The following is a 17927-nucleotide window of genomic DNA, read 5'->3' on the forward strand; positions in this document are numbered from 1 at the left end:
CTTGCCTGGGAAGGCATGGTTGTTTTCTTGAAAGCAGGAACTTGGGGTACCTGGGTGGCTCAGTCGGTTAAGCATCAGACTCCTGATTTTGACTCGGGTCATGATCTCAGGGCTGTGAGATCAAAGTCGTGTAGGGCTCTATGCTCAGCACAGAGTCTGCTTAAGATTCTCTCTCTCCCTCTGCCACCCGCCACCTCACGAGTGCTCACACACTCTCAATCAATCAATCAATCAATCAAATCCTTTTAAAAGAAGAAGAAATCAGGGGATCTTAACCTGGGCTCCAGGTGCCCCCTGACATATTGTCAATTTTGGAAAAGGAAGGGAATCTGGAAATGGGACTTCACTAAGTTAAAGTTTTTGGCCAGATTTACTTTAAATAGTTTCTATTCATTATGTTTGGTATTATAGAAAAATATGTTGATTTGATGTTTATAGATTCTGGATGTTTCCTTCATCTTTTATCATAACCCACATGTCCTCTAGGAGTTGATAATTTTCATCAAGAGCTTAATAACTCTTTTTTTTTTTTTTACCTCCTGTATTGCAAGGGGAAAAGGGCATGTGTTACAATGTTTTTAAACATAAATTACAAAATTTGTGAATGAAAGAGTGTTCATTTGGGTTTCTTTTTTTAATCCAGAAAATGGAAAAAGTAGATTGACTTCCAGTGTAAATGGGCAGATCTTAATGAATATAGCAAGCTTGCCCTTCTTTTTTTTTAAAAGATTTTATTTATTTATTTGACAGAGAGAGAGATCATAAGTAGGCAGAGAGGCAGGCAGAGAGACAGGAGGAAACAGGCTCTCTGCGGAGCAGAGAGCCCGATGCGGGGCTCGATCCCAGGACCCTGAGATCATGACCTGAGCCAAAGGCAGCGCTTAATCCACTGAGCCACCCAGGCGCCCCTTGCCCTTCATCTTTAAGAAGCCCTCCAGGAATATCTTCCTGGGTCGGCTTAGAAGGATATTTTTACCTTCACTACAGCTTCTTTCCTGTGGGCACATTTCTGGACAGCAGCATGATGCAGTGGAGAGTGACTGTGTCTGAATGGTGAATGGCTTGCATTCCTTGCAGATCTGGGCTCTGCCTTGTTCACAAGCTACAGCTTTGTGCAAATTCTCTCATTTCCCTGGATCCTTCTTTGTCAGATGGTGTTGGGAACACCTCACATCTTAGAATCGTGGTGAGGATTACCTGAGAATTTTAAAATTAAAAATAGAAGACATGTATAAAATATACAGTATTATTTAAGATTTAATTTTAATATATAATAGCTGATGTATTTGTTATTGCATATATTTTATAAATAAGTACGTAAATAAAAACATTAGTATATTTATTAGGAAAAAGCCCAGCAGAGTTTCACAAACACTGTGGAAACTCACCAAGGGATGTGTCCCTCCCTCCCTCCCCCTACAATGGACTTTTTCCCTGCAGACTCATCACGGTGACCCCGAGTGGGTTTTTAGAGGATATCTTCATCTCTATATACAAGTGTATCTGCTCTTCTATTCTTAAATTCCAATAGCACATTCTGTGTGATCTCTCTTTAGACTCTTTTTAGCTTTTTCATGTAGCCTTCCCGTCCTGTAAATAACATTCCTTTCCCACGTAACATGGCTACAAACTCTTGTTAGAATAATTTGTGCGAAAACAATAGGTTATCACGGAGGAGCTCTACTGACATATAATGTATAAAACTAAATACAGTTCTTCTTCAGCAAGGCTTCTCTACTGGAAACACACACACACACACACACACAGTTTTGGAAGCTCACTAGATCCCAGGATCCTTGCGTTTTGGAAAGAGAACAACTTGTCTTGTTCGAAGCAGATATAGGCCTTTGATCATTCATTTTGCGAGTCTTAGAGCATATTGTAATGTTTCCCTCAGTGAATTAGACCGTCTTACTTTCCGTGGAAGAAATAATTTGCATGTCATACATTTATGCACCTGCAGTATCCACTTCAAAACTCCCCATTGCTGGCAACTCACAGGTACTCACACCGCAATTATGTTTCTTGTATAACTAAAGTTCTCACACTTGGAAATAAAAGGGGGGGCGCAGAGGGCCAATTTGTATTTCTTGCCAATGTCACATTATCCTATTACCTTGTTTCTGCACCTGCTCTGTACAAACACAATTGTGATTCGGTCCTAATGACCAATTATCATTAGCTGATCCTGAGCTATTGTCAGACAGTCCTGAAGGGCTCAGCACACTGTGGATATAATCCCAGCCCTAAAAGGATACCATCAGTGAGGATCAGCCGCAGTCTGTTTCAAGAGGTAAACAGCAGGAATCTGCCCATATGGATGATGGGTGAGAAACTGTACATCCTATTTTTACCCTGTCCTCTTTACCCCCAGTAAGCTCTGCTCTACCTGGCAAGCAAGGCTTCTGTGTCCCAAGCCTGTATCCTGATAACCCTTCTTGGCTGTGTTTCATGAAGCTGTATATTTCTATCCCCAAATAGTGCTGAGGGTCATCTGAAGGAAAATCACCTAGCACCTAGCACCTCTGTGTGTCAGTGGGATGGATGGAGAAGGAAAAGTATGCTTTGCAGTTTAACATATTTTGGCCCAGATTTCTAACTGCCAAATGCTAACTGTGTAACCCATGAAATTCACTTAATCTTATCCAGCTTCTGTTTCCTGAAGCGTAAAATGGAAATAATAGTTCCATTTTATGATGTTGGTGTGATAGCTAAATAAAGGGATAGATAATATACAAACACACACAAATACGTCTCTCACCCACATTTGTCTTTGTCGTACTAGTCTTGATAGGCTAGATTACTCTTCAGTTAAACCCACACTGAAATTTCAGCAGCTTAGAACAGCGCAAGTTCATTTCTCATACTGTGTGGCCCTTGTGGGTCGGCAGGTGGGGTCGGCTGACTTCAGAACACAAAAGAAAGCAGCAGCTGCTCTCTCGAACTTCAGCTCATCACTCCGAGGTTCGAATTGGCCACCTGGTTCCGTCGGTTACCCTCAAGGGGGTTGCATGTGTAAATTGCAATCCTACCGTGTACTTGAAGGTAGCGAATCAGAAATATTTGGAGAATAATACTGATGTCACCATATATGTCTTACAGAAATGAGTCAGTTCTTTGTATATGAATTTTCTCATTAACAATACATTGTGGACATCCTTCCAGGCCGATTTGTTCAGATGGAATTCATTTAGTGGCATCATGCTTTAAACATACCGTAATTTATGCTGCCATTTTTTACCAGCAGACTTTTTAACTTTATTGCAATATAAATACACTTAATGGGATCTCTAGGTTCAGGTGCTTTTATTCTGTAAGATAAATATCCAAAAGTGTCTCAATTGCCCAAATCAACCTGTTTCTAGAAAGAAACACAAGGCTGTGGTTATAAATGTCATTTTTTAAAAGATTTTATTTATTCGACAGAGAAAGATCACAAGTAGTCAGAGAGGCAGGCAGAGAGAGAGAGAGAGGGAAGCAGGCTCCCCACTGAGCAGAAAGGCCAATGCAGGACTCGATCCCAGGACCCTGAGATCATTACCTGAGCCGAAGGCAGTGGCTTAACCCACTGAGCCACACAGGCGCCCCTATAAATGTCATTTAATATGGGACTTATGATTTGGAGCAAAATGTAAAGAAACGGACTACTTTGGAACAATAGACTTCTCACTTACTCATCTTTAACGATTCTTGGAGGGCCTTGGTAGCTCAGTAGGTTAAGTGTCTGACTTCAGCTCAGGTTATGATCTCAGAGTCCTGGAATGGAGCCCTTACCGGGCTCCCTGCTCAACGAGGAGCCTGCTTCCCCCTCTCTCTGCCTGCCGCCCCCCATCCTACCACTGCTCATGCATTTTCTCTCTCTCTCTCTCTCAATTAAATAAAATCTTAGAAAAACAAACAATTCTCATCCTCTACCTATTCAATCCTGTCTTCCCCTGGATATATTTTTTTAAGATTTTATTTATCTGTTTGACAGACAGAGATCACAAGTAGGCAGAGAGGCAGGCAGAGAGAGGGGGAAGCAGGCTCTCTGCTGAGCAGAGAGTCCAATGAGGGGCTCAATCCCAGGACGCTGGGATCATGACCGGAGCCGAAGGCAGAGGCTTAACCCACTGAGCCACCCAGGTGCCCCTCCCCTGGATATTAATAGAAATACCTGATCCCAAATTTTAAAATGTAGACTGAAAGCTTTCCTTGGGTATCAGCAATATAGACTGTAAAGATGCTTGACATAATACCCTGCCAAAAAGGCCCACCAGAGTGATTTCTCCATCCCAGCCACAAAGATTAGATGCACTCTGACCTCAGTCAAAGGTCCTCTTCTTTGGACTTGAGAGCTAGACCACCCCAGTCCTCCTCCCACCCATGACAATGCAGAAAGAGAAAGAAACATTGCCAGATAACACTGTAATCAAGCTATAACTATTGTCCTTCGAATCACCTCTGTGGCCACCTATTTGGTCTAAATGCTTCCAATCTTCCCTTCTCATGGGGTTGCTATCTCCTAAGTGTTTGTAGAACACTTTGCACAGAACAACCCCTTAGTAAGCATAATTACCACAACCCTAGAAGGAAAATTGCTCTTTATTCAGTTATTTTTTGGGGGTGGCGGGGGAAGCAAACCCTTAGCTAAAGCAAAACAAAACAAAAATCCCACAAACACACACACACACACTCCCACACACACATACAAACTGCTCACAGCATTGAGATGTCTCAACTATATTTTTAAGAACTCAAGTTCAAGAAACAGACATCTGAAATTGATTCTTCAAAGCACCTGTCCATGGACTGCTCTCTGGCTCTTATACCAGAAAACCTGCCAGGTTGGATTAAGAAATAATAAGGGAAAGCTAAATCCAGGAGAATGTTTGCTATGGGCTCCACTACACATTCTTAAGAAGAACATCGTGGGAGAAACCATTCTTGTAAAAGGAGAATTAAAGTTTGCCAGTCGTGCAGCTGCTTTCTAACGTTTCTCTACAGGAGTGACATTCAAAATATTTAATAAGTGGACTTGCAGGAGTTGGAAAGGATACTGCCCCTATTAGAACAGCCAGCCATCAACAATGCCTACAGCCCCACCGGGCAGAGGGCTGGGTCTGAGCTCGCCTCGCACGTCACGTGTTGCCTGAAGAATTCTCACTGGCCTCCCGCAGCCGACTCTGCTCATGTCTCCTTGCTCAGCATACAAATGCATTCTACTAAATATAAAAAAGCCAGGAAGCTCTATCCCCTTCTTGATGAAAGTCTCCTTCCATTCCAGCATCTGTAAAAACAGGAGCAGAAACCACACCACACACACACACACACACACACACACACAAGTAGCGTGAGTGGAGCACAGTGCTGTGTCGTAAACCATTTGGAAGTCATTTTTAACCCTGTTCTTAAATATGTATTTGGTAGATTAGCTTACAGTTCTGGTTTTAACACAGCACACATTTAGATCAAACTTAGAAAAAAATAGATGTTTTTCTTAAATTAGAAATATAACATACTGCTAATATTTAAGGAGTGGATTAATTTTCTAGGGCTGCTGTCAAAAATTAGCACAAAATTGGAGGCTTAAAGCAGCAGATTCTGGGGTGCCTGGGTGGCTCAGTGGGTTAAGGCCTCTGCCTTCAGCTCGGGTCATGATCCCAGGGTCGTGGGATCGAGCCCCGCATCGGGCTCTCCGCTCCGCGGGGAGCCTGCTTCCTCCTCTCTCTCTGCCTGCCCCTCTGCCTGCTTGTGATCGCTGTCTGTCATATAAATAAATAAAATCTTAAAAAAAAAAAAAAGCAGCAGATTCTTATCCTCCCGCAGATCTGGAGACCACAAGTCTGATTTTAAGGGGTGGGCTGGGACCATCCCCCCTGGGAGATTCTACTGCTCACCTTCTTCCAGCTTCTGGTGACTGTGGCATTTCTTGAGACTACCCCATTCCAGGCTCTGCCTCGGTTTTTCTGTTGCCTTTTCGTTTCCTGCCTGTGTTGTCCTGCCGATTGTGTGGGTCTCTTCGATTTCATGAAGACACTTGTCATTGGATTCAGGACCACCCAGATAATCCAGGATGATCTCCTCGTTACAAGATCCTTAACTTCAGGGCACCTGGGTGGCTCAGTCTGTAAGTGTCTGACTCTTGATTTCAGCTCAGGTTATGATCTCGGGGTTGTGAGATCGAGCCCCATGTCAGGCTCCACAGTGAGCATGGAGCCTGCTTAAGATTCTTTCTCTCCGGGCACCTGGGTGGCTCAGAGGGTTAAGCCTCTGCCTTCGGCTCAGGTCATGATCTCAGGGTCCTGGGATCGAGCCCCGCATCGGGCTCTCTGCTCAGCCAGGAGCCTGCTTCCCTCTCTCTCTGCCTGTCTCTCTGCCTACTTGTGATCTCTGTCTGTCAAATAAATAAAATCTTTAAAAAAAAAAAAATCTTTGGGGCGCCTGGGTGGCTCAGTGGGTTAAAGCCTCTGCCTTCAGCTCAGGTCATGATCCCAGGGTCCTGGGTTCGAGCCCCACATTGGGCTCTCTGCTCGGCAGCGAGCCTGTTTCCCTTCCTCTCTCTCTGCCTGCCTCTCTGACTATTTGTGATTTCTGTCTGTCAAATAAATAATAAATAAAATCTTAATAAAAAAAAGATTCTTTCTCTCCCTGTCTCTGCACACACACTCCCCACCATTCAGCAAGCATGCTCTCCCTCTCTTAAAAAAAAAAAAAGAAAGAGAAACAAGATCCTTAACGTCATTATGTCTGCAAAGAAACTTTTCCAAATAAAGATATTTTCACATGTTCCAGGGATTTGAGATGGATATACCTTTTGGCAGATGACCATGAAGCCCAGTACAGGGATGATAGGAACAAGAAAGGAGACAGACATGGGTGCCTGCCTGGCTTAGTTCATAGAACATATGACTTATTTTGGGGTTGTAAGTTCGTACCCAATGTTGGGTGTTGAGATTACTTAAAAATAAAATCCTTAAAAAGAAAAGAAAAGAAAAGAAAGGAGACAGAAGCAGAAAAGATAATGTAATGGGTTGCTTGAGTATAAATTGAAGAGAAAAATGGCTAGGAAGAAAAAATGTCAATCTTTTTATACATCCAACATGTGTAATATGTGTAGTGGTTTTACCTAAGCACACCTCTCTTGAATCTTCCCACTGCTTTGCCTTTGTTGACATTAATATTTCGTATTTCTAGTCTATCTTTTTCATAAGAGTCAAAGCACTTTATGAGCATTTCCAAATGTCTACCCTTTGATTTTGACTTCCCTTAAGCCTAATAACTGTTGAGCATTAAAAGTAGGGTAGGCAGAGACAAGCAGAAAGCAGAACAAAATCCGACTTCCAAGTTGATCACACACACGGTTTCTACTATTTGGCTTTGGGGAATTTTAAAGTCTATAGTTATCTTCATGTCATCATCATGGTGGTATCTTCTGGAAAGCCCAATTTCCCCATACTGCCTTGCTGGGTGTAACACTCCTGCCAGGCTAAAGATCATCGTAGACCCCCACCCACCTACCACATCACCGTGAACTCCCTTTAGCCTATGACCTTGCATGTTCTCCACATGGCTATGACCTTGACTCTCACTCTTCTACCCCCAGCTGCCTCAGGCTGACTTGCCCAGGGGCCTCTTGCTTCACCTGCTCTATCTCTTCTACTTTAATCAGCCTTGACACATGGCTCCCACTCAGATATTAAATGCCTAGCTCTCCCCGGCTGCTCCTAGCTATAAATTTGCACGTTTCAGCTGGGTGGGTTCTGTTATTTTCTTTTTTTAAAAGATTTTGTTTATTTATTTATTTAGAGAAAGCATGGGGAGGGGCAGAGGGAGAAAGAGAATCTCCAGCAGACTCCCCGCTGAGTGCAGAGCCAAGGACACGGGGCTCCATCTCATGACCTTGAGATCATGACCGGAGCTGAAATCAAGAGTCGAACGCTTCACCAGCTGACCCACCCAGGCGCTCCGATTCTGTTATCCTCATATGTCCTTGCATTGAGTGCATCCTCTCTCCTACTGAATTTTAAGCTCTGTGGGATCTGGGGTCCTATCTGCTATTTACTTTGGAAGCAGAATGTGTGTTCCGCTGGTAGGGCAATTAATACTATTACCGGGCTGATGCCTTGGGGATGCTTCTCAAACCTTAATATCTCTCCGAATCACCTAGAAGTCTTGCTAAAAGGCAGGATCTGGAGGACAGCTTGAGATGCTTCATTCTCCCAAGCTCCCAGGTGACCAGGATCAGCTGGTCTATGGAACTGTACTTTGAGTAGCAGGTCTTAGGGCCGCAAACAAGTTTTAAGAAGGGGATCTACTAGCTATGTGTATCCTAAAGAAGGGATGGGAACCAGATTGCCATGCAGCTAAGCGACACTGAGAGTGACCCCAGGGGAGTCTTTCCCACTTGGCATGTGGGTAAAAATCCCACGCAAGCTCCATGAGGCCCAGCGTTGAGAACCTCTGTTTGGGGGACTGTGATGCTTGGCGCTTTCCTTCCCTTCAGTGTTTCCCTCCTTCTTTTCCAAATTGTGAAATCCCACCAAAAAAAAAGCTTTCTTTAAGAATAAAAAAAAAAAAAAAAAAAAAAAAAAAAGAATGCTGTCGGATTATATGGACATGAAAAAAAAAAAAAAGAATGCTGTCGGATGGCCAGTTTCTTTCATTATCCATTCAGGGAGAGGGTTATCCATAGCAGCAATAGAGCTGAGCCGTCATGGCAAGGATCACAATTAACAGGTGTGTCTTTTGAGGCCACATACCCAGCCCCCGGATAAGGTATCCCTTGGCATTGGGAGCTATAGGGACGTTATAGTCATGGGTGTCAGAGGAAGGCTTCACTGAGGTAGCATTCAAGGTAGGGAACAGGGTTAAGAAAAGGAAAGGCAGTGCTGGGAGCCACTAGACACATCCTTCTTCCAAACTGCTGCCGGCACGGAGGTTTTATCCCATCCTTGCCCTTTCTCCCCCAGCCTTCTGTTGTGGCAATCAAAGGTAGTCTCCTCAGCTTCCCGGTTCCGCCTGAGACACTAAAATTCCTACAGCTTCTAAGACCAGCATGGTCTAATAGAACTTTCGGTGATGATGAAAATACTCCACCATCTGCCCTAACACAGTTGCCACCAGGTCCATGTGACTGTCGGGCATGTGACCTGTGGCAGATACAAGGGAGGGACTGAAATTGAATTTTATTTAATTTTTATCAATTTAAGTATAAATAGCCACAGGTGGCCCATTAGAAGCTGCAGACTCAGGAAAAGCAGTTTAAGAAGATGGATCACCAACCAAGGGAATTGCACTCAGAGGTCTACCTTTGTCTTTTTAATTTGAATAAAGAGCCCCCATAACAGTGGGCATCGCCTTTAATATTTGAGCCAAGCTGGTGGTTGTATCTGTGTTCTCTGTGCTATACCACTTGGCCAATTAAAATAGAGACCCCCAGAGCCTGTAGGTCTGGTTTAGTATTCAGTGAGTGCATAAAAGATTGCAGTGGGCTTAGTTGTTTTAATAGGACCATTTGGGGTTTATGAGGGTCTCTTGTTCTGACCTGTGAGGCACAGAGTATGGGGGGGAAAGGCATGCAATTTTAAAAAGTCATTTATGGGGCACCTGGGTGGCTCAGCGGGTTAAAGCCTCTGCATTCGGCTCAGGTCATGATCCCAGGGTCCTGGGATCAAGCCCCGCATCGGGCTCTCTGCTTGGCTGGGAGCCTGCTTCCTCCTCTCTCTCTCTCTCTGCCTGCCTCTCTGCCTACTTGTAATCTCTATCTGTCAAAAAAATAAATCTTTAAAAAAAAAAAAAGTCATTTATGAAGAGATGTGTACGGATTTTTTTTAAAGACCTTATTTATTTGAGAGAGAGGGTGCGCATGAGTTGGGGGGCAGAGGAAGAGGGAGAAGCAAACTTCCCACTAAGCAGGGAGCCCGATGTGGGGCTCTGAGATCACAACCTGAGCCAAACCAACTGAGCCCCCCCCCCCAGGAGCCCCGAGATGTGTGTTTCGTTTTGTTTTGTTTTTCAGGAGGTACTTAAGAAGTGATACAGTTGGGGGAGGGAACTTAGGATTTGAAAAAGAGAATAACAAATGTTTGCTTATAACACAAGGCAGTATTTTCCACCATAGACTCCACCAGCATTACAAATGGGGACTCTGCCATCTCTCAGATAAGGCGTATAATTAGCCAGGGACCGAGTGACACGAATCCGCCATGGGAAGATACAGCGAGATTTACCTGGGGCTGGTTTGGCTGGTAAGCTAGGTGAGAAGGGAAGGGTCCCTGACCGCCCCAGTGGACACTGGGAGAGACTGGTGTAATTAAAGAGAGCACAACTCCAACAAGTCAATTCCACGTGAATTTCAGTCTCTGTCATCTACCCCTAGGGCAGGGTATGACACTGGACACTCAGCGTCCCTAACTACGCCACAGAGAAGAAACAATGTGATTTGGGCCGAACATTTTGCCAATGAGAAGTGGTATCCAATACGGAGCGGCAGAATGGCGGTGACCAGAAGCTTATTATTACACATTCATTCAATATCCCCAGTGGACTGTTGACCCTTTCATCTGTGAGGGGAACCATACGTGTAGAGTTGGCCCAGTTGGAGGAGAGACTAGCAGTGACTTGCCCTTCGTGGAAGTAGCAGTCGTGGGGTGTTATGAAATTAATTTGGTGGAAGTTTCTAGAAACAACTAGCAGTGATAGTGCATCAGTTAACTGACTCTATTTCAGTGGGCTGCAAAAAAAAAAAAAAAAAGTTGTGGTTCATAAGGAATGAAGTGTGGTGAGGAGAAAGAGGCTTGGTGTTAGACACCCCATGCTGTAAGCACCTGTTTGACCATTTATGCTTTGCATCAAGATCACCTGGGCGGAGCTTGTTAAAGCTACAGATTCCTGGCCCTACACTTCCTACAAAACCAGAATCCCAGTGTTAGGGCCCCCCAGATCTCCAATTTTAAAATAAGCACCCAGGGTGGTTGTGATTTGAGGCTTCTCCAAGCCTTAGTTCTCTGAAAGGTGATGTAGGACTCGCAATATCTGAGTCCAGATTACTGTAATAGAGTGTGATTTATTTTTTTAAGTGCACAACAAAAAAGGCTCAACTTGTAGCTGTTATTGCCATGGGTCTGCCTTATTTAAGGCACTGTTCTGTCTTTGGAAATCTTGATAGATGTCATTCGCCTGGATGAACCTTATTCATCCTGCTAAGACAGCTAAGGAACCTTCAGCCAAATTAGCCAGGATCCGGGAGTTGCAAGTTGTTTTTTCTGAAGATTGCTAAAAGCAGTCCTTTCTGTTCCTTGTTACTCTAACTTTTTTTTTTTTTAAGATTTTATTTATTTATTTGTCAGAGAGAGCACAAGCAGGGGGAGCAGCAGGCAGAGGGAGAAGCAGGCTGAGCAGGGAGCCCGATGTGGGACGCCCAGACCACCACCTGAGCCAAAGGCAGGCACCTAACCAACTGAGCCACCCAGGGGGTCCCTCCTTGTTACTCTTAAGTTTTAACAACACTGGTGGAAGGCCCCCTTCAGGTTGGGGAATATTTATGGAGGGTGAAAAGATCAATTATGCCCTAACAGGTTGCCGGCTCCAGTGAAAAGTCAAGGGCTGCGGGCTGGACCCACCGGAAAACGGTAATTTGTTCTGGCCCACGAGAGAGGCGCTTGCATGCCCGAGGGTTCGAGCGCAGCTGCCTTCGGTGTGGCCCATCTTGCTTTCATTTGGCACCGCGAGGCTTGAAGAAAAGGGGGAGGGGGAGGCTGGCGTTCTGCCCCGAAGCTCCAGAGGGAGTGAAGGTAGCTGCAAAACCCAGCAGGCGCAAATCGCCCCTGCTGAGATTTACGGAGGGTGGGGCTGCCGGGGGAGACCGTGCACGTGAGGCCGCGGGAGGGGTGGGCGCGCCGCGGCTCAGGTGCGACCGAGGAGTGCCTCCCAGAAGCCCTCCTCCGGCCGCGGGGATCGGATTCCCGGGGGCCGCGAGGGCGGCGAGGTCAAGACCCCTTCCGCGCCTTCCCCTGACCTGCCCCGCGGCGGTCGCGATGCCGTAGAGACGCGGGTGCGGGGCCCGGCGGGGGCATGCTGGCCCCGGCGGCGGGGCGAGGGTGGCAGCGCGCGGGGGCCCCAGCGGCGCCCGACCCGGGGCGCCCGGGGGCCGGATGGCAGAACCCACGCGCGCCGCGGAGCTCGGGAGGTTTGCGCTCCGCTCGCCGCGCTGCAGGGAGGGCGCGGTGCCAGCAGCGAGCGCCCAGAGACCCAAAAAGAAAGCTTTTTATTTGCTGAAGATGAAGCCCCTGAAGGAGCCCGCCCCCAACAACAACAACGTGTCCTTTGTGATCCATTGTCAACTAGGCAAGGAGATCAAACACATTTGCAGCAACTGCAGTCGGGGGGAGGACGCCCGGGACGGTGAGTGCCGGGGCGCGTCGGGGCGGCGGCGAGCGCTGGAGGCGGGGAGGTGGCGCGGCTGGTCCCCAGTTTGGGGGCGCCGCCAGCGTCTCCGCCTGGAGAACTGCGGGGACATCCGCCCGGCCGGCACTTTGCGGAGTGCTGCCCAGAACCAAACCCGGACCGCGTCCGAGCATATACCGTTGATGTATTTGCTCCCTCAAATGAAGGGTTTGAAACAGTTAAATGGCCAGCTCTGGGATTTTCTCCCGGGAAGGTGGGGTTTGGGGGGGGCTGTCGGGGGTCGCAGTATTATCTTTAAAAAGGTGGTTACACCTGCTTTCTTAGCTTCCTGGGCTTCTTGGCTATTCTCCCTCCGGTCCCCGCGTTACGATAGGCTTTGCTGGGCTGTGTGACGGATGTGGGGTTCCGATGGGTTCACTTAGAAGAGGCGGTTTGGCCACGGTCACAGCGCCCAGCGCCCTGGAGACTTGTGGAGTTGTTGAATGATTTCTGGTTAGAGTAAAACATGGCTGTGATTTTTGGAGCGCCTATGCCGGCCCCTCTTGGAGCGATGCCTAATGGCCAAAATGTGGGAGGTGGGGGAGGGGCTTGCAGGGGCTTCTTCCAGGTGAGCCCAGGTGTGTGTGTGAGCCCAGGAACTACCCCGCCCCCCACAACAGACATCGGATCTGAAGCGAGGTGGTGAAAGGGTGCCAGGCTGCCAGCGACTCTGGTTTGAAGGAGCCAAGAAGAAGAGACAGCTCGGCGTGGACCGGGCTTAAGCCTCTGCAGATGTGGGCGCGCCTGTGTATTTCGCTGGAGCCTCCGGCCGGTTCCAAAGCAGCTCTCGGAGCCGGCTCCCGAGGGCCGTGAAGGTAGCAGAAAAGTTTTAGGCAGCAGATTTGGCAGAGCAAGCATTAGCTCCTAGCCAGCCAGAAGCTCATGACCTGGCCAACCCTCCCACCTGCTTGGGCAGGCAGATTTTCCCAGCAACCAGGAGGGTTTGGCTTCCCTTTGGAAGAACTGATATTAACTAGGATTTGTCTGTTTACTGTGAGCCTCTGAAGGGCACAGTAGTGACGTGAGGGTGCCTTGACGCGTGTCTTATTGAAATTAGAGTCCTGCCAATGTGATTATACTTTTCTTTGATTAAACTGTAAGAGAACTTATGGGGGATGATACTAGGCATCCAGGAGAAACATCAGAGCTATAGTAGGGCATCCTAGTGCTGCTTTGGTTCCCAGACGGGGACAACACCTTGGATGGGAAGCACACACTTACGGACATATGTTTGGTCCTTTGGTTACTGAATAAACTGACCACACTCCTGCAATGTACACAGATGAACGGGGTGAGGCAAAGCCACGGAATGTAATGGAGCCTGAGATGCGGGCTAAAATACTTATTAAATGAATCACTCTGTTGACTGTATTGCTGCCCACGTGGGCTGCTTGCAGAGCCTTGGGAGTTCATTTAAATTAGGAGCTCTAAACGCTGCTACCATAGGGAAAGGTCTGTGTCTGCTCTCAAGGATGTGTGGTTATGCACACAGTCACTGGTAAATGTGTTGGTGTACACAGTTGTGGGGGGCTGCAGGTATGGATTTTCACCCTAAGTGTAGATCTCTGCTGGTAACCTGCATCATCTCTCCAGTCCCCCACGCTCTGGAACGTCTTAAGGAGCCATGCATGGATGTTCACATATCCTCTGATGCGACTAAAGTATTTAATTCAGAGGATTCTGGTATAGGGGAGACCGTGGACTCCGCTCATCCTGCCTTCCTTGTGTGTGGTGCACTCCCTTGAGTCAGTGAACTAGAATGAGGTCAGCAGTTGAACCCTTCTCCTTGCAAGGCCAGAGCCCAGAGCTGTACTGCCGACCGTCAAAGGCAAGGAAGTTCAAATTTCACTTCTGCAAAGGTTAACCTTGCCTGATGGCTTGTTAGGAGTGAGTGTGCTGTTAGGTGCTTCTCTAGACGCTATTTCCAATTCGACTACTCTTTTCTGTTTGCCAGGAGACCCAGCTCTTAGGAAGTGTGCAGTAAAGACTGTAGTCACGCAAGCAGATCTGGTCGGGCTCCTCTGAGGAGGAGGTTTCTTGCATTGGGTTTGGCACCGTCAGTGTGTCTGGTCTCTCGACACTGAGGATGCCATTTAGTGGCAACCAAGGAAAATTCTGGTTCAGCCGGAAAACCTTCTCTTGAAAGTTGACACAGGCAGAATTTTATAGAGGCCTTGCTCATGGACATTCTCCATTTCTTTATATATAAAGATGACAGTTTTTTTAAACAGATTTAAAAGCAAATTTTAATAACATGCAGTGGTAGAGACAACTTATAACAAAAATATTGGGCTAATATAGAATACACCTTAAAAGAAAAAAGTATTCTTAGCTAGTTGAACATATATTAAAGGTGAAATTACATTTTAGCAATTTGCATTTTACTTAAGAGTTTAAAAAAAAAAGAAGTTCCTGGTATCCATTAGCTAATATTAAAGATGCTTTGCTGACCTTATTTTAAGCAATCCTCTCTTTTTAAAAAGTTGTGGAATGCAGTTCACCATTAATGGTCAAAGATAGGTTTGTTTCTTTCATTTTTGCTGTTTTGGTTACTTTCCCGAAACCAGGTTCAAATCGGGAAACAGTTTCTATAGCATTTAGGTGCTAAAGGCCAAGTACACAGAGCAAGGACAGGGTAAAACAAAAATTCAGACCCTTGGCTGTCTTAAAAAATCACGGTGCTTTCCACTATGTCATCAAATTGTTAAAGTGTCACCTACATTGAATATAGAAAATTAGGAACAGTGATCTACGTGTGTTATAAACAGGTACAGTCTTAATAGGCCTGGTTTATTAGGATATAGAATTAGAAGGAATTGAAGAATTCCTGAGTACACTTAAATTTTTTTCATTTGCCTTATCTATTGACAGAGAAGCTGGAATTGGTAGGACCAGAGAGAAGAACTTTTAGCCAAGTGGATAAGAAGTAATGTACATCGTAAAGCTACAAGAAACATGGCGAAATCATCATAGGACTTCCATTGGAAGTCAATACAAAAATCGGGTTTAATTCACAAATAGTTAAAAAATCAACTTCAGGGAGGAATGTAGTCTAGAAGGCAGAGTATTTCTGGATATAATTTTACACATTTTCTATTCTCATTTGAGTTCCTTTTAAGTCTATTAATAGTGAGGGATTATCATAGGAATTAAAACATTAATCATTAGTAAGATGTAATTTCAAGTAACTTTAATAGAAATAAGAACTTTTAACATTTTAAAACAGTTTAGAAATATTTTGAAGCCTGTCTTGTGGCATATTTTACAAGTAATCAAATGATAAATAGACTTAGAAATAAGACCTATTGATTACAGCTGCTACTCAACGCCTTTCACGTGTGATTAATCAATATGTCAAGGTTGCCTTCATTTTACTAAATATGATTTTCTATTCAAATATTCATACAGAAATTCACAAATCCATGGACTCACTAGACACATTTCCAAGTTTCATTTTAGGATCACAAGTACCACGGTTTCTTGTGAATTTCAGTGCAAACTCTTGCAGTGACAATTTGTCCTCTTACTTCCTGTTAATGACTATTGGGTTCATTCAGCAAGCCAGCCTTTTGGAAGAGCACGCCTTTCGGGTTCCTGTGGGTCAAATCCCTCATCTTGCAGACGAGAAAATGGAGATGTGTCATGGTTAGGTGAGCAGTCCTCCATGACCTAATCATCACTTGGTGTCAGGACTCTTAACAAGACCCTGTTCCTTTGTGAAGGAAGCAGTTTCCAGTGTGGGACAGGATCCTGGCTGCTCCACTTGCTGGGTGACTATAGGAGACCACAATATTTACTTCTGTGGGGAACTGTGTGGATTAAATGAGACAAACATTAGTATAGTGCTGGGCGAGAGAAGGTGCTCAAGAAAGCTAGCTGTGATTACTCTCTTTTGTATCATTAACCACCGAGTCCAATTTTGTCTTGGGCTTTTCCTCCTGCTCTCCTGTGTTGCTTGGCCTTTTCCTTGGGTTGGGTCCAAAATGATAGCACTCATTTCTACTCTATATTTAACAGTTAAAACCCATACATTTTAAAAAACATTTTATTTATTTGAGAGAGAGGGAGAGGGAGAAGTAGGCTCCCCTCTGAGCTAGGAGCCCTACGTGGGACTCGATCCCATGACCCCGCAATCATGACCTGAACCAAAGGCAGATGATTCACTGACTGAGCCACCTGGACACCCCTAAAACCTGTATTTCTAATAAGGCAAGTAAAAGCAAGACCGAGGAAGAGCTCCTTCAGCATTGCACAGGTCAAAAGTATTTTGTTGTTTTAAAGCTTCAACGATCACAACCAGCAGGTCTACGTAAAGGACTTGGTGTGGATCTAAATTTATAATGACTAAGCATTTTTTGGTCCATTGAGTTATCAAAAAAAATGGGCAAGAGGAGATCCATTTGGTTCTCCGGGAGGAAGGCCAAGAGCTGAGAGAAGTAGTAGCTGGAGAGTTCTATGGGTGGGGCCCGGTGGACACTCAGACAAAGGGATAGCTCAAGAAGGACTTGGCCTGAAGCAGGGGATAGAGGCTGAAAAGTGCTTCTTTTTTTTTTTTTCTAAGATTTTACTTATTTGACAGACAGAGATCACAAGTAGGCAGAGAGGCAGGCAGAGAGAGAGGAGAAAGCAGGCTTCCCGCGGAGCAGAGAGCCCGATGTGGGGCTCAATCCCAGGACCCTGGGATCATGACCTGAGCCGAAGGCAGATGAAAAGTGCTTCTTTAAGGTCAGGAGAGGCTAGGAAGTGCTCTGACCCCAGCAGAGTGTAGGAGTTCTGTGTCCCCCTGAAAAGGGCGCTTGCTCAAGCCATAGGGAGGAGAGGTGAGGGCCCCCTCGGCCGAGGGGTGGATATCAGCAGGTACGGCCAGTTGTTACCTTTGAAGAGCCTGGACTTTAGTGAGAGGAGCAGCAAGTAAACTGTCAAATTATCCGAGGAAGCCGTGAACTGTGTGAGTAAAGCAGGAGGGCTTCCTAGAGGAGGTGATGTATTTGAAATAGGACAGCACAGAGGAGTCCTTTCGGTCAGGGAGAAACCATACACAAACTACCGAAGCCATTAAGAGAGCACGGCTTATTTGGGAAAGGGGAGAAGTTTAGCAGGTAGAATTTGTGAAATGTCAGAGGGGCAGAAAATGACATGACTTCTCTGGGAAACCTATGTCAAGGCAATTCATTTTTCTTCCAGCAATATGTTTTTGAAGCATTTTATATGTGCCAAGTTAAGTATCAGGAATATAAAAATCAGGAGGACTTTGTGGTCTTTGCCCTCAAATACCGTATAAAGGAGTACCGGGATTTGGGTAGATAAGTGCGAGTGCAGAAGTTTTAAAAGTATTTGAGAGAGAAAGGTATTGTTGTAGAGGCGGAAAGGAGAGCGTGGTCAGTCCCGCCTTGGGCACGAGAGAAGTCAGGAAAATCCTCGTACAGCTCGTGAAGTTCGGATCCCATCCTGTGATTCCCCGAGGCTGCACAGGACTTTCTTGTTTGCTTATTTGTTTTAAA

The 17927-nt window shown here is 45.7% G+C and overlaps 1 protein-coding gene across 9 annotated transcripts in view; it reads left to right on the forward strand.

Moving 5' to 3' along the window:
* The window catches only part of PHACTR1 (phosphatase and actin regulator 1), a 558036-nt gene that overhangs the window by 294899 nt on the left and 245210 nt on the right, over positions 1-17927 (forward strand). Inside the window, exon 1 of one of the 9 annotated variants that reach the window (XM_046005871.1) lies at positions 12107-12384. The exons of the other annotated variants lie outside the window; for them this stretch is intronic. Coding sequence (XP_045861827.1) covers positions 12135-12384 — 250 coding nt within the window. The 5' untranslated portion in view covers positions 12107-12134. Of the gene's footprint in view, positions 1-12106; positions 12385-17927 lie in introns of those variants that run through there. 9 annotated transcript variants of the gene reach the window in all.

Source organism: Meles meles, chromosome 5, assembly GCF_922984935.1.
Source record: "Meles meles chromosome 5, mMelMel3.1 paternal haplotype, whole genome shotgun sequence".
Classification (NCBI taxonomy): domain Eukaryota; kingdom Metazoa; phylum Chordata; class Mammalia; order Carnivora; family Mustelidae; genus Meles; species Meles meles.